The sequence below is a fragment of the Equus caballus genome, chromosome 25, assembly GCF_041296265.1.
Source record: "Equus caballus isolate H_3958 breed thoroughbred chromosome 25, TB-T2T, whole genome shotgun sequence".
NCBI lineage: Eukaryota > Metazoa > Chordata > Mammalia > Perissodactyla > Equidae > Equus > Equus caballus.
In genome coordinates this window covers 14874405-14887325 of record NC_091708.1, presented here as the reverse complement: position 1 = coordinate 14887325, position 12921 = coordinate 14874405, and the positions used below count along the sequence as shown (strand labels likewise).

At 41.1% G+C, this 12921-nt stretch overlaps 2 protein-coding genes across 5 annotated transcripts in view; one reads left to right on the top strand and one right to left on the bottom strand.

The window, feature by feature from the left end:
- The window catches only part of INVS (inversin), a 223837-nt gene extending 212394 nt beyond the window's left edge, over positions 1–11443 (bottom strand). The window contains exons 1-2 of one of the 3 annotated variants that reach the window (XM_005605658.4): positions 11254–11443; positions 8351–8470 (exon numbers count right to left, since the gene is read on the bottom strand). In XM_005605658.4, the coding sequence (XP_005605715.2) occupies positions 8351–8456 (106 nt within the window). In that variant the 5' untranslated portion in view covers positions 8457–8470; positions 11254–11443. The remainder of the gene's footprint in view (positions 1–8350; positions 8471–11253) is intronic. The other 2 variants (XM_070250815.1, XM_070250816.1) reach the window with 2 other exon arrangements.
- A 7-nt stretch (positions 11444–11450) lies between these two features.
- The window catches only part of ERP44 (endoplasmic reticulum protein 44), a 76385-nt gene continuing 74914 nt past the window's right edge, over positions 11451–12921 (top strand). Inside the window, exon 1 of one of the 2 annotated variants that reach the window (XM_070250823.1) lies at positions 11451–11885. In XM_070250823.1, coding sequence (XP_070106924.1) covers positions 11829–11885 — 57 coding nt within the window. In that variant the 5' untranslated portion in view covers positions 11451–11828. The remainder of the gene's footprint in view (positions 11886–12921) is intronic. The other variant, XM_023629753.2, reaches the window with a different exon arrangement.

Here is a 12921-nt window from a genome sequence, read left to right as displayed (position 1 = left end):
ACATACTAGCTGAAGGTCATCATGGATGAGTTGAGCATGAGGGAAGCCAGTTACTTCTGAGGTGTTTTGGCATGAACTCTGCTAACGGAAAAGAAAGCTGACCAAATGAAATCTTTTCTCTGGGGAAAAATACATGCTAGCTGACACAAGAAAAAGTGTCACATTTTTGTCTGAGTTGTTTTGTGCCTGAAACTAAGCTACTGTTTTAGCTCTAAAGATTTCAAAATATATTTAAATATATGTAAATTGGGACCCAGAGTACTTTATAGCTTCTTAAATAACTCACTTTGCTAATCCACATTTCCATGTATCCTGGTAATAGAGCGAGAAAGGTCGTTGCTCTTGAAATTTGAAAGAGCCTGACAAATATATTCAGATTGTGTATAACTCCTGGAGGAGACAGGTGTTCTTTTCAGATTCTGGGTTTTGAAGATGGAGGCAAGTTTTGCATTTGATTCAACATACCTGATTCTAGAAGCCCCTGTGCACAAATCTTCTGAGTGCCAGTATTACTCTCTCCACAAGGGCCTCCAATATATAATCCGGAAGACCCCAGAGATTATATTTATTTATTTATGTATTTACAGATAAGGACTCATTTAAAACCAAACTCATCAATAGAACTAAAACTTATTACAAGTAGCATGTTCCTTTATCATTTGAGTCCTTCTTGAGTCAAAGTGGTACTTACAGAAAATATGATGTAATAAGGCTAGTCTCAAGGTGTCTTTCATGATTATAGGGCACTCTCAACCGGCATCTCATCTTAGTGTTAAGCAAAGACAGTAGTGCCTAGTATTAGCAAGATGATGGTGATTCATATTATAATTTCCCCTAGAGTTGAACTCCTCCTTGGAAGCTTTAGTAAAAGAAAGAATGTAGGAACTGTGGTCACAAGAACAAATGTTGCGAAATGGAGGCAGTCATCACATATTGGGACAATCCTAACTGATTGGGCTTCTCAGAGCCAAAGTGAAGTCAGCACCTCTACCTCCTAGAAGAGACAACATCAGGCCAATTGCTATGTTCTTCCCAATCTGCTGTAAGATATGTGAAACTTCACGCCTTCTCTTCAACCCCTGACACACTTGTGTTTTTGTGTGACTAGTATTTACTTCCCAACACAGAAGATTTAATTGGGTCATGTCAGCAAAACCCAGTATGCTGTGTCTATGAGCCAAAATTTGTGTATGTGAGGAAACTGAAAGCATGGAGCCCCTATTCTTGATTCGAAAAAGCTGCATTCAGCCTCAGTTGGGTCCGTTTTGAGTAGCTTTAGGAGGATAGTGGCTTTCTGGCTGTGTCTAAGTAGTGAGGGTCCCATCAGGTTCTGGGCTTCCTGGCTTTAAGAGAGTAACTGAGACAGGCCTGTGCCTTTATCTACACCCTACTTCCTCCCTCCTTAGTTTCCCCAATTATAACATCCAGCCAATACCTGTCCAGCCTACACAATAGCTTATTTTGATGACTAAGTGAAATGATTTATTGTCTGGAAGTGTTTTGTAACTGCAACATGTTGTACAAATGTAGGGCTTACGATGTCAACTAACATTCAGTGGATAGTAATGCACTTAAATTGCATTCCTGTCAGGAATAGCTAATATAGGGTGCAGCTGGCTGGTGTGCTGTGTTGTTTTAATTATTCTGGCAACTGTGAAGACAGCCTCTAATCCATGACCAATTGGTGCTTGCTTAACTGGGGCTGGCATTCTGCATGTGCTCATCTGAACATAGCTCAGAAAGCTGAGCTGGAACCACGACTGGAAAGCCACTGCTCTACTGCATTCGGTTATTTTAAGGTCAGTTGAAGCAGAAGAGTCTGTATGGTTCATGGACTGGTATGTGCAGAAACCAGAGCTCCAACTCTAGCAGTTAGAGAAAATGTCTGTCACTCGTAGTGACAGTTGCACCCGTTTACACAACAGCTACAGTGCCATACTGTCCAACAGGAGTCAACCCAGCCTTCTCTACTGCTGTCTTATTTGCTTGTTCTAAAATGTCACTTCTGTGTGGCATCAAAGATGTATTCATTTGCTTTTGTCTACTTCTTCACACCTTTCGTATTGTCACAATCTTGGGAAGGCATTTGTGGTCATCTACAAAAGATCTTCTTACTGTTCTAGAGGCAACATGGGAACAACAGAAAGAATACAGGATTCATAATTAAATGACCTGGTCTGAGTCACAACTATGCATTTATTAGCTATGCAACTAAATTGCTTCACTTCTGAGTCTCAGTGTACTAACATAGAAGATGAGAGTAATAATAATAACATGGGACATGTTATATTTTGAGGGCATTTGAGATTTCACAAAACATTTTTACATGCTATCTTATTATAATCGTTGAGGTATCTTAAAATATTTATACTCGTTGCTTTGAAATTATCATAGGTCTTAGATTTGCCACTAGATCTTGCTATTTAATGTATTAATAAAAAAATGATGGCAGGTATATGGCTATATCCAATTTTAAAATACTTTGATAACTATATTTCAATATAACTGATTTACTTTGGATTCCCATATATTATATTTAAGCTTTTAAGAATATGTTTCTGAAAAGAAGTCTATAAACTTCACCAGATTGCCAAAAGGGCCTGTAGCACAAAGTTAAGAAAAATCCAATCTAGATAACCATTAGTTTATCAGTCACGATTTAGAAATAATCAGTTCTTTCTTTCCTGTCTTTCTCATTCTCTATGTATTCATACGTACAAATGTGCACGTGTATGCAGAAACATCTACCCACATATGGAGGCCCCAAAAACATGGGCTTTGGACTCGGACTTCCAAGCTTTAATGTCAGTTCTGCTACTTATCAGACAAGTTACTTAATCTCTCTGCACCTCGGTTTCCTCACCTATGAAATCAGCGTGATAGAGTACCCAAAGCTCTTTGTAGTGTTTTGCTATTAAATGGGTTCATGAGCTGCAAAACACTTAATACAGTGCCTGGCACATGTATCATAACTTTATGAATGTTGACTAATTTTATTCCTGTTATTAGTATGGATACATATGCACGTAAGTATATTTATAAACACATATGTATATAAGCAAGCATTTATAAACTATTTAATGACCCTGACATTTAAGGTCAGGGTTGAGGTAAAGGAAGAAGTCAACTGAAATAATGTCACTACTCTTCACTTATGAGGCTCCTTGCCACACCTAACTACTCTGTTGGGAGACATAAACAAAGAGGGAAAACGATTCAGAGAGATTTATACTGGCTCAAAACATGGACAGGGGAACAAAAGTTGTAATAGAATCAGAATGGTCACTTTACCACTGCAAACAACCCCAGACACTGTTAGCAGTAATGACAACATCAATCATCACACACTGGGAATATTTACAAATTATTTTGCTTGGTTTTCACAAAGAGAACTATCATTTTTCATAGCATTTAGTGCCTTTTCATTCTGAGACATTTCTGCAACTATGTGAGACGAATATTTTCCTGTAAGTCCAACTTGATATAACAATAACAGTGATAAGGTTTTATTTATTGTCTATGTGTCAGGTCCAACGCTAGATATTTTATGGCCATTGTCTCATTTAACTCTCACACAAGCAAAGTATTATGATCTACAGTTTACAGATAAGGAAACTGAGGCTCAAAAAGATTAAGCGGCTTGGTCAAGGTAATACAGCTAATAAATGACAAAGCCAGAGCTCAAAATTCAGGTTTATTGGACTCTAAAATCCATATCCTTTGTACTACACTACACTGTATAGTATTAAAATGAATCTACTAAACTCTGTTATTGACTATGTGTCTGGTATTCAATCAAATTATTTGAGTTTGATGTTAAAAGAAAAAGCTACATATCTATAAATGATAATCATAGCACATAAGGATTTTACCATGTATGTTTATGTTTTTAGGGCCCAGGACTGAGCCCTAATTCATCTGAATCCAAGATGTAGTGAGTTATGTTAAAACATTAATCCATTGTACTAGGTTAAACATTAAGAATTGAGACTAAAATGATGTCTCATTCAGGGAAAGCCTCTTCACTCCTCCTCCAGGACAATGGGTAGCACAGAAAGTGTTCGATTTAATTAGTTGTGTATGTAGAAAGAGATGCTCATGTGTTTCCATGGAGTCAAACACATCACTGACATACTTCTCCATGGAAACAGAGAAGGGAAAACAGAAAATGCTAAAGTGAATGAATTCACTGAGCAGTTGGTGAGCAAAGATTGAAGAAAAAAAAATCATCTGTAGTACCATGTTACTAGTTTAGAAAAGAGACACAGGATATATTTAGAAATCATCACACACGTCCTACATAAGAGAATGTACAAGATACATTGAAATTTAAGATGAAACAGTATTATTTTAGTAGGAATATACAAATGTTGAAAAACATCATAGAGCAAAGGTATTACTGTCTTTGCATACAAGACAAAAATGGCAGAATTCGTAAAAGAAGAGCAGAGTTATAGCTCACTCAGTAATGAGTAAGAAGTTCCTTAGACAAGGTAACAGAAAATATAAGGAACTAATTTATAAATAAGTTTATCAGTTCTATACTGGTTCCATATCATGATTTTTTTGTGTTTTTAAGGATTTTTTCTTTGGGGATACAGAATTATAGGAGTATTTCAAGTTTTATTATGTAATGCATTAGTTAATTTGTAAGACTGAGTCTGTATAAGTGTTTTTAATTTACAACATACTGCATGTTTTGTTTCCTTTGAAGGTTATATTTTTTATTAAAATAATAAAGAATTCACTTATAAGACATGTTTTCTTGAGGTATTCTGACTTTAAAAAGAAATTTTCCAATGGAATTTAGTTCTAATCTACCTCTCAGTTCAATTTAATTCAATTAAACTCAATTCACATTAATCCCGGCCCTCAAGACGATTATAGACTTCTTGGGAGGAAAGATATTTAAAAGAATGATTATAATATTTATTCACTCCTTTAACAAATATTGCTCATGTGTCAAGTACTGTACTGGATTTTGTGGATACAGTGACGAATCAAACAGACCTAGTCCATATTAATGGAGGCTACTAGCTTATAGAGGAGAGAAACATTACAACAGTCATACATATAAACATACAGTTACAATCTGAGACAAGTTCTATGAAGGAAACCTGCAGAGTTCCCAGGGAGAACACAATCAACAGATTTCACTGAGAATGGATGGTTAGAGCAGGCCTCTCTGAAGAAGCGACCTCAGTGCTGAGATCTGAAGGATGACTAAGAGACAGTCAGACAGAGAACGGGGATAGTAGCATTTCACACAAAGCCTTGAGAAGGAAAAGGGCTTAGCAGGTTTCAGAACCTGAAAGAAAGCAAGTTTTTCTAGTAAGACAGTGATGAAAGGTGAGGTTGGGGAGGGAAAGAGGTACAGGTACACTTTGAAATTTTGTTCCAAGTACAATGGGAAACAATTATAGAGTTTTGAGCAGGAAAATGATTTAACTGAATATACAATTTTCAGTACAAGTAAACATGGAACGTTTAGCAAAGAAAAAAAAATCCAAAAAAGGGAAAACTAAACTATAGTGTTAAGATATATACCTAGGTGGTAAAAATACAATGTATTATTATACCATAAAAGTCAAGACACCAATTCCTCCAAGGGGGAGGGAAGCATACATTAGGGGCTTCTGGGGGAACAATGTCCTATTCCTTGGTAATACGGATATTTGCTTTAGATTTAGTTGTTAAACTGTACATATAAGTTGTATGTAATTCTCCATATGTACATTTCAAAATAAGGAAGTATGTTTTGTTTTCTTTAAGTAAAACATGCATTGAGGTAAAGAGGTGGGGACACTGGGTGCAGATGGCTCCAGAAGCTTGGTTTTGATGACAGAGAGTGATAATTGCCCCATATCCCTTTTCTCATTCTTCTCTTTAGGAACTGAGCACCCTGAGTTTTAGGTGGGCATGATGCCATCCAAGGAGAGATATTTTTTAGCGTCTTTTGTCCTAGATGCGGCTCTGTGTCTAGGTCCAGCCCACCTCCTGAATGACACCTTTGCACTCTCTCTTTCCTCCTTCCTCCTCGATGGGCTATGACTGCAATGGAAGTATCTGCCATTGACCCAGAGATGGAAGCCACACGTTGAGAAGGGCAAAGCCAAGCCCTGGCAGCATCCCTGGATGATTTTGTACTATTGTGAGCATGAAATACACTTCGATCTTATTTAAGTCACTGTTACAGCAGTTTAGCCTGTGCACTGATACAGTTATGAAGGGAAGTTGAGATATGGCAATACCTAGAGGGAGATGAAGTAACATGGAAGGGATTTTTAAATCATGGAGATAACAGAGTATATTTAAATGTTAATGGGAAGAATACAGAATATAAGAAAAGATTGAAGATGTAGTAATCAGAGGTAAAAAAAAAAAATGGAGAAGGTTCCCAAGAAGACAGGAAGGGACAGAATACAGAGCATGTGTGGAAGAACTCACCTTTGACAGAAAGAGACATTTGCTGTGTTTTAGCAGGAAGAGAGAAGAAGATGGGTGCAGATATAGGGTGATTTGTAGATATGCTGAAAAATGAGGAAGTTCCTATTTCATGTGGATATTTTCTGTAGGAAGCATAAAGCATTAGCTGTGAAGGGAGGGAGGGAGAATGGGCAGTCAGAGGTTTTGGTAGAGCAAGACAGTATGAAACACTCATTATGGAGAAATGTGGGATGATGAGCGGAAAGTGCTGAGTGCCTATTTGAAGTAGGTAATGACGAATTCAGGGTGTTACCAATCTTCCAGCCAGGTTAAATCGTTCCGGGGTTGGCAGAGGTAGATGGATTAGGTTCATCCAGAGATGAGATTGCAAAAGCCAGACGCAATAGGTGAGGAGAAAGGGAATTTTTCCAAGAGAAAGATTTTAATAACAGACCATGGAATCAGGGCTGAATAGGGAGGAAACTAAAGACAGAAGACTGATGGTCAAAACTGGAGAAGAGAATAGATTAGAGGTCTCAGTGAGGTTGAAAAACTATTGTTCTCATTACTAAGCGAGCTGCAGGTAAAAGACTCTTAGTTGAATGGTGGACTGTTTGAGTGAACGACTCAGAGGTGTTGGAAGATGCCAAGTTTCAGGGAGTAACTGTGAATGCAGGTAGCGGAGGTGAAGTGAGGCATCAGGTGAGAATGTCTCTGATGGAGAAGAGAAATTTTCACAGAGTATGTGGTAAAAGAATTTTGTCTTTGACCATGAGCAGAAGTTTGTTTCGTGGAGAAGGGGTAAGGGGCAGAAGATAGAAAAGAGGAGAGGGAACAGATATATGGAGAAAAGATATGAAAAATTCATGGCATATTGGGGAATAGAAAGCCTAGCCAGAAGTTAGGGTGCACAGGTAGAAGTTCCTGGAGAAACTGGAAACGTAGGGTGAAAATAAACACTGAAAGAACAGGTATGGAAGTTCAAGCAACGTGGACTTTATTTTGCAGCCCAAGTTGTCAATCATGATGTCACTAGACATTGGTAGGTTAAAGATTACAAATAATGTGAATTTTTATTTTATTTTTCAGGGTAATGACTTGTGAACATGTGGCTTTGTGGTTTTTACAATTCTGGAAAATTCTTACCCATTTTCTCCTTGCATACTGCTTCTCCCCTATTTACTTTATCTTCTTCTAGAACTTCCATATTGAACCTCTCTCCATATATAAATGATAGGGAGAAAATGAAACTACTTTCAAATAATTGAATCAATGATAGGGAAACACTGAATCAATTCTAAATCATTAAAGTTTAAATTCTTTGTAAACTTTAGTAATTTGGGTGTGTATTATATGTTAAAGATCATTATCCACTATCTCATTTTAGATGTTATTACAAAGATGAATTAATTATCTTAGCACCTTAGAGTACATAAGAGACGCAATGCCAAATAAACAGATATTTCTCAGATACTTTCCACCTGATCCTAATCCAGATTTTTAACTTTCAGGACTTAATTCCTTTCTTGTGCAAGTCTTGAAACAAAATATAACTGAGAACATGTTTCCATTAAAATGTGTAAGTACACTGCAAATTAAAATTAACGTTAACGGGCTGGCTCAGTGGTGCAGCAGTTAAGTTTGCACATTCTGCTTCTTGGCAGCCTGGGGTTCGCTGGTTTGGATCCCAGGTGTGGACATGGCACCACTTGGCAAAAGCCATGCTGTGGTAGGCATCCCACATATAAAGTAGGGGAAGATGGGCACGGATGTTAGCTCAGGGCCAGTCTTCCTCAGCAAAAAGAGGAGGATTGGCAGTAGTTAGCTCAGGGCTAATCTTTCTCAGGAAAAAAAAATTCAAATGAACAAACTTCCTTAGGACAGAATTATTTGTAAAGTTCCTGTAATACAGGGGACTTCTTACCTATGATGAGTCTATGAAGAGCACCCTTATCTCCATTAATAGCAGCAGCATGAACTTGGGATGCTAAGGAGGAACCAGGAGAGAGCAAGTTCTCTGACCTGTTCATAGTCTTCTCAACAACTGGAACGACATGAAACAATGATTTAAACCATGAGTATATGCAGGAAACATTTCTGAAACCTGTCTCATCAGTTCTAAGTGGGTGTATTATAAATATGGCTTATTAGAAATATGTGACTAGGATTAAAAAAACCTACAGTCCTAGTTCTAGAATTGTCATCATATGGCAAATTAGGTGACCCTCTGTGTAAGTAGCTCATCTGTAACATGAGGGGGTTAGGTGCTCCTAAGACCCTTCTCAGGGGCGGAGGGAAAAAAGGGCTCAATATTTAACATTAGGCACAGGGCTCAAAAGCCACAGTGATTTCTAATACAGGTAATTTGATCCTTCATAATACTAAACATTAGAACTGGGAAGAAAGGGGATGGCCAATTCACAAAAACGGTATGGCGTGGACTTGTCAGATCAGAATTAACTACATTTAAGCACTAAACTAAAAGATCCTTAGTTCTTTCTCTCATGCCCACAAGGGGAGGAATTTTTATTTGCTCTCTCCTTACTTCCACCAGAGAACTATACCTCGCTTGAGGTCTTGACCTTAGGATTTTACTTGGAAAACCACATCATTAGGATTGACCATATTTCATTACGAAAAATTTTGTTCTGACTGGTAGTCTGACACGGTTTGCTAGAACCTTCCAGAAATGCATTAGCTGCATAGGAAAGTAGTGAGTTCCCTATTATAAGAGGGTTTAAGTAGAGGCTGGAATACATCAGAAGTGCAGCAGGAAGAATTCAAGCATCTGATGGGAAGGAAAGAGGGGTAGTTGTATGAATGACCTTAAACTTCCTTCTTAAAACGAAGATGCTGTGTCCAAGTCCCAAAGTTGAACAGCTACAAGGACCAGGGAGGTAACAAGTGTAAGAAACACAGGGCGTCGCGGGGATCACTGCAAACTGCAGCATCCACGCCCATCTGCAGGGAGCAGTTAGTCAACTACAGTTAACAGCCGCCAATGGGTGGGCAAGCCTTCTGATTTCACCAAAAAGTGTCACTCTAAACTTGGTGACTCCAAGGATCTGGGAGTTTTGTAAGATAAATTTATCACTACTGATGAGCTAATCTTTTTGTTGTCATTGACAAGGATTATCGGTTCAAGTTCTGCCTTAGAGTGAAAGTATTTTCTTAATTTTGGTAAAGGTCAGCTCTTCATGTCTTTATTTTGCTGACAATTTGAGTTAACATGCTGGCAGAAAATATGAGCGTTGTGAGATGCTTCTGTCATGTCTGAGCATGTCTGTCACATCAGAAAAACCACTGTCATATGCAAGATTATATTAAAGTGACTTGAAAGAAGCTACAAAACAGGGGAGGAAGTGGAAACACAGTAGAGGAATAATTGCACTTGGGCTCTAGGTCGGGTTCTGTTAATAATAAGCAGCATGTCCTTAGGCTACCTCAGCTCTCTGATTTTCTGTAAAATGTGAAAAACAAAAAAGGTTGACCATGTTGATTCACTCAATAAGTTAAGTACCAACTATGTGCTAGGCACCGTTCTGATCTCTAATACTTGTCATTTTAGATTCTAAGTGATTAGAGTTTCAGGCACATCAGAATCACAAAAAAACTCTTCATACCCTTTGAAAAATACACTAAAAATTATATCTCAGTTATATTTATTTATATATACTTCACCTCCTAATTCTTAGCATAATTGTTAGTAACAGGTACATAGCTGGTGTGCAGTAAATGTTTGTTGAATGAAAAGTCATAGGCTGAGTGCTAGGTCCGAGGGTCAGTAGGATCAAAGCTTAATTTCTTAGAGCAATGAGTTCATGCTCATGAGTCTCTGATCTTTTCAAATTCTCCATATCTATCTCTTGTCAGAGAGGTAGAGGAGCGGTATAGAGATAAGAACACTGGACTAGGAGAGAGGAGACTAAAAGTTTAGCTTTGCCACTATCTAATGTTGTCACCCATGGAAAGCCATTCTCTGGGACCCTTTTTTTAGCTCACATGTATTTTTTTAGCACTAACATTTTTTGTAAATAATTTTTATAGATGAAAATCAAAACCACTTTGTTAATTATAAAGTGCTATAAAATGCAAAGGTATCATCAACATTAACTAATCATAAAACAAGCCAGTGTAATAAATGCTCCAATAATTATAACTGTGCAAAACTGGCGGGGCCGCAGTCACAAGCAAAGGAAGAGTAACTCTGATTAGGATCAAAATGGTTGATTGTTTGGGAAGTTCTCAGAGATGGTGACATCTGAGATGACATTCCTGACAGAGAGAGGGTTAAGGCCATTCCAGGGAGCAGGAAAGCAGGAGCAAGGCAAGGAGTAAGGGAGACCCACAAAAAAACGGAATGCCTCCCAGGTACTTAGTAGTGATTGTGTGGCTACCATTTGGGGCACGTGGACTTGGCTGCGTGTTTGCAGAAGAGGCTGGAGAGCTAACTGGGGCCAGGTTAAGATCTTCAATCGCTTGGCTAACGAATTTCGTAATTATGCCGTAGGAGCGATCCAAGCATTAGTACGACCACTCCCGCACTGAGCTTTTCAGTTTACAACGTGCTTTCCCATCCTCTTACCTACTCCTTACACGACCCCAGAGACAATTAGGGATAAGGCATTGACTCATTCAACTGAGGCCCTGAGACGTGGCTCCGACTTTATACTGCAGGAATTAGCGCAGATAGAAGAGGCAGCAGGCGAGGAGGCCAGTGATGGAGGTCAGGCCGCAGCCCGGGCCAGCAGGGCCCTGGGTCGGAGGCAGAGGCCAAGGCAGCACAGATCGATCAGAGCCTCCCCACACAGGCCCCCTCCTACTCACCCTCGCCTCCTCCAGGACTCACGTCCCGGGGGCGGCTCCAGGAGGCACGACCCTCACTGGGCCGCCCCTCCCGCCAGGCCAGGACACTACATCCGGCTGGAACAGCCCCCACCGCGCTGAAACTAGCGGAACGCCTCGGAAGGCCGCCCGAGGGTCTCTACCGCACAGCCTTCTGGGAATTGTAGTTCCCATCCTCTGAAACACAGGGTACCCCTGCCCTCGACCCTTTCTATCCCACTGGGCCCCGCGCGCAGAGGACTCGGTGGACCTGGGCCGACAGCCTGATGGGAACGGAGTTTTGGATGCCCGATGACGAGCTCGGTGAGAGTGGTGCAAGACTACATTTCCCGATGTGCTCCTAGGTGGGCAGGACCCGGAAGTGAGGGTGTGCGAGGCCTCTCTGGAAGTTGTCCGGGTGTTCGCCGCTGGAGCTCCGGGTCGGGAGGACGAGGTGCCGCTGCTGGGAGGATCCTCCGCTGCCGCCGGCTCCCGGAGCCCAGCCCTTTCCTAACCCAACCCGACCCAGCCCAGTCCCAGCCGCCAAGGCCTGTCCCTGCCGCGGACCCAGCGTTACCATGAATCCTGCCGTCTTCCTATCCTTACCCGACCTCAGATGCTCCCTGCTGCTCCTGGTGAGTGAGTGAAGGCATGACAGACCCTGCGACAGACGCACAGACGGCCTCCCGCCCTCGCCGAAGGGGAACACAGCTGACCCTCCCCCTGCTTCCCTCTCTTTTCCTCCGGTGGCGAGGAGCGCACCCTCCCCTGTTGCCTTCTCTCTCGGCCTCCGTCTGTCCACTTCCCAGGCCCGGGGTCCCCGAGGCCCGAGGCACCACGTTCGGAGGTTGGGACCTGCACCCAGGAGTATTAGCCCTGGGGCAAGGATACAGGGGAAGGTCTCGGCGAGGAGTTTCCCCTCCCCCGGCGTGCCGAGGTGGTTTCGGTCTCGAGGGCTCACGACCCTTTGGTAGCCTGGCTCGAAAAGGACGGGGCATAGACCCGTTGCCTCCCACCCCCTCCTTTTGGGAATAGTGTGAGGCCGACAGGTGCTGGGGTCGTGTGGAGCACGCCAGAGCCCTGAAACGGTGCCCGGGTTGGCAGAGCCCTCTGTTGTGGCTTGATGCGATTGGTTAGGAACCCGGAACTGGAGACCGATTTGGTGTCCACTGGGGGAATAAAGGTTTGAAGGGTTGAGGCGGTGATTAGCTGAAGGCCTTGGCTCAAGGCCTCTCTCAAATCTTATTACAACCCCCTAACCCTGGAATTTAAGCAGAGTTGTTCTTCAGTCCTTCTGATTTGAGGATGATCAGGCCTCCTGCATACGTGTGCGCTCATTCCTTAACTCTTCATCTGCTCAGCTCCATCTCATCTTGTAAAGGGATCTTTTCTCAGTGCCTCTTCCTCCCAAGCACGTCTTGAGTGTGCAACCTTAGTAATCCAGACTGCAGATCACATTGAGACAGAAGTGAAGGACTAACCCTGTATGGCAAAATGACGTCCGTTTAATTGAGCTATTATAATAGAATATTGGAAAATACTTTGATTGTAATAGTTTTTTTAGAAGCCACATTTAAGATGAACATTAAGTCAAAATCACTTTCTTGACAATTTAAGAAACATAAGTGACTCACAAGAAGTCGTCTGGCTGGTTACTGGCAGAACACGGAC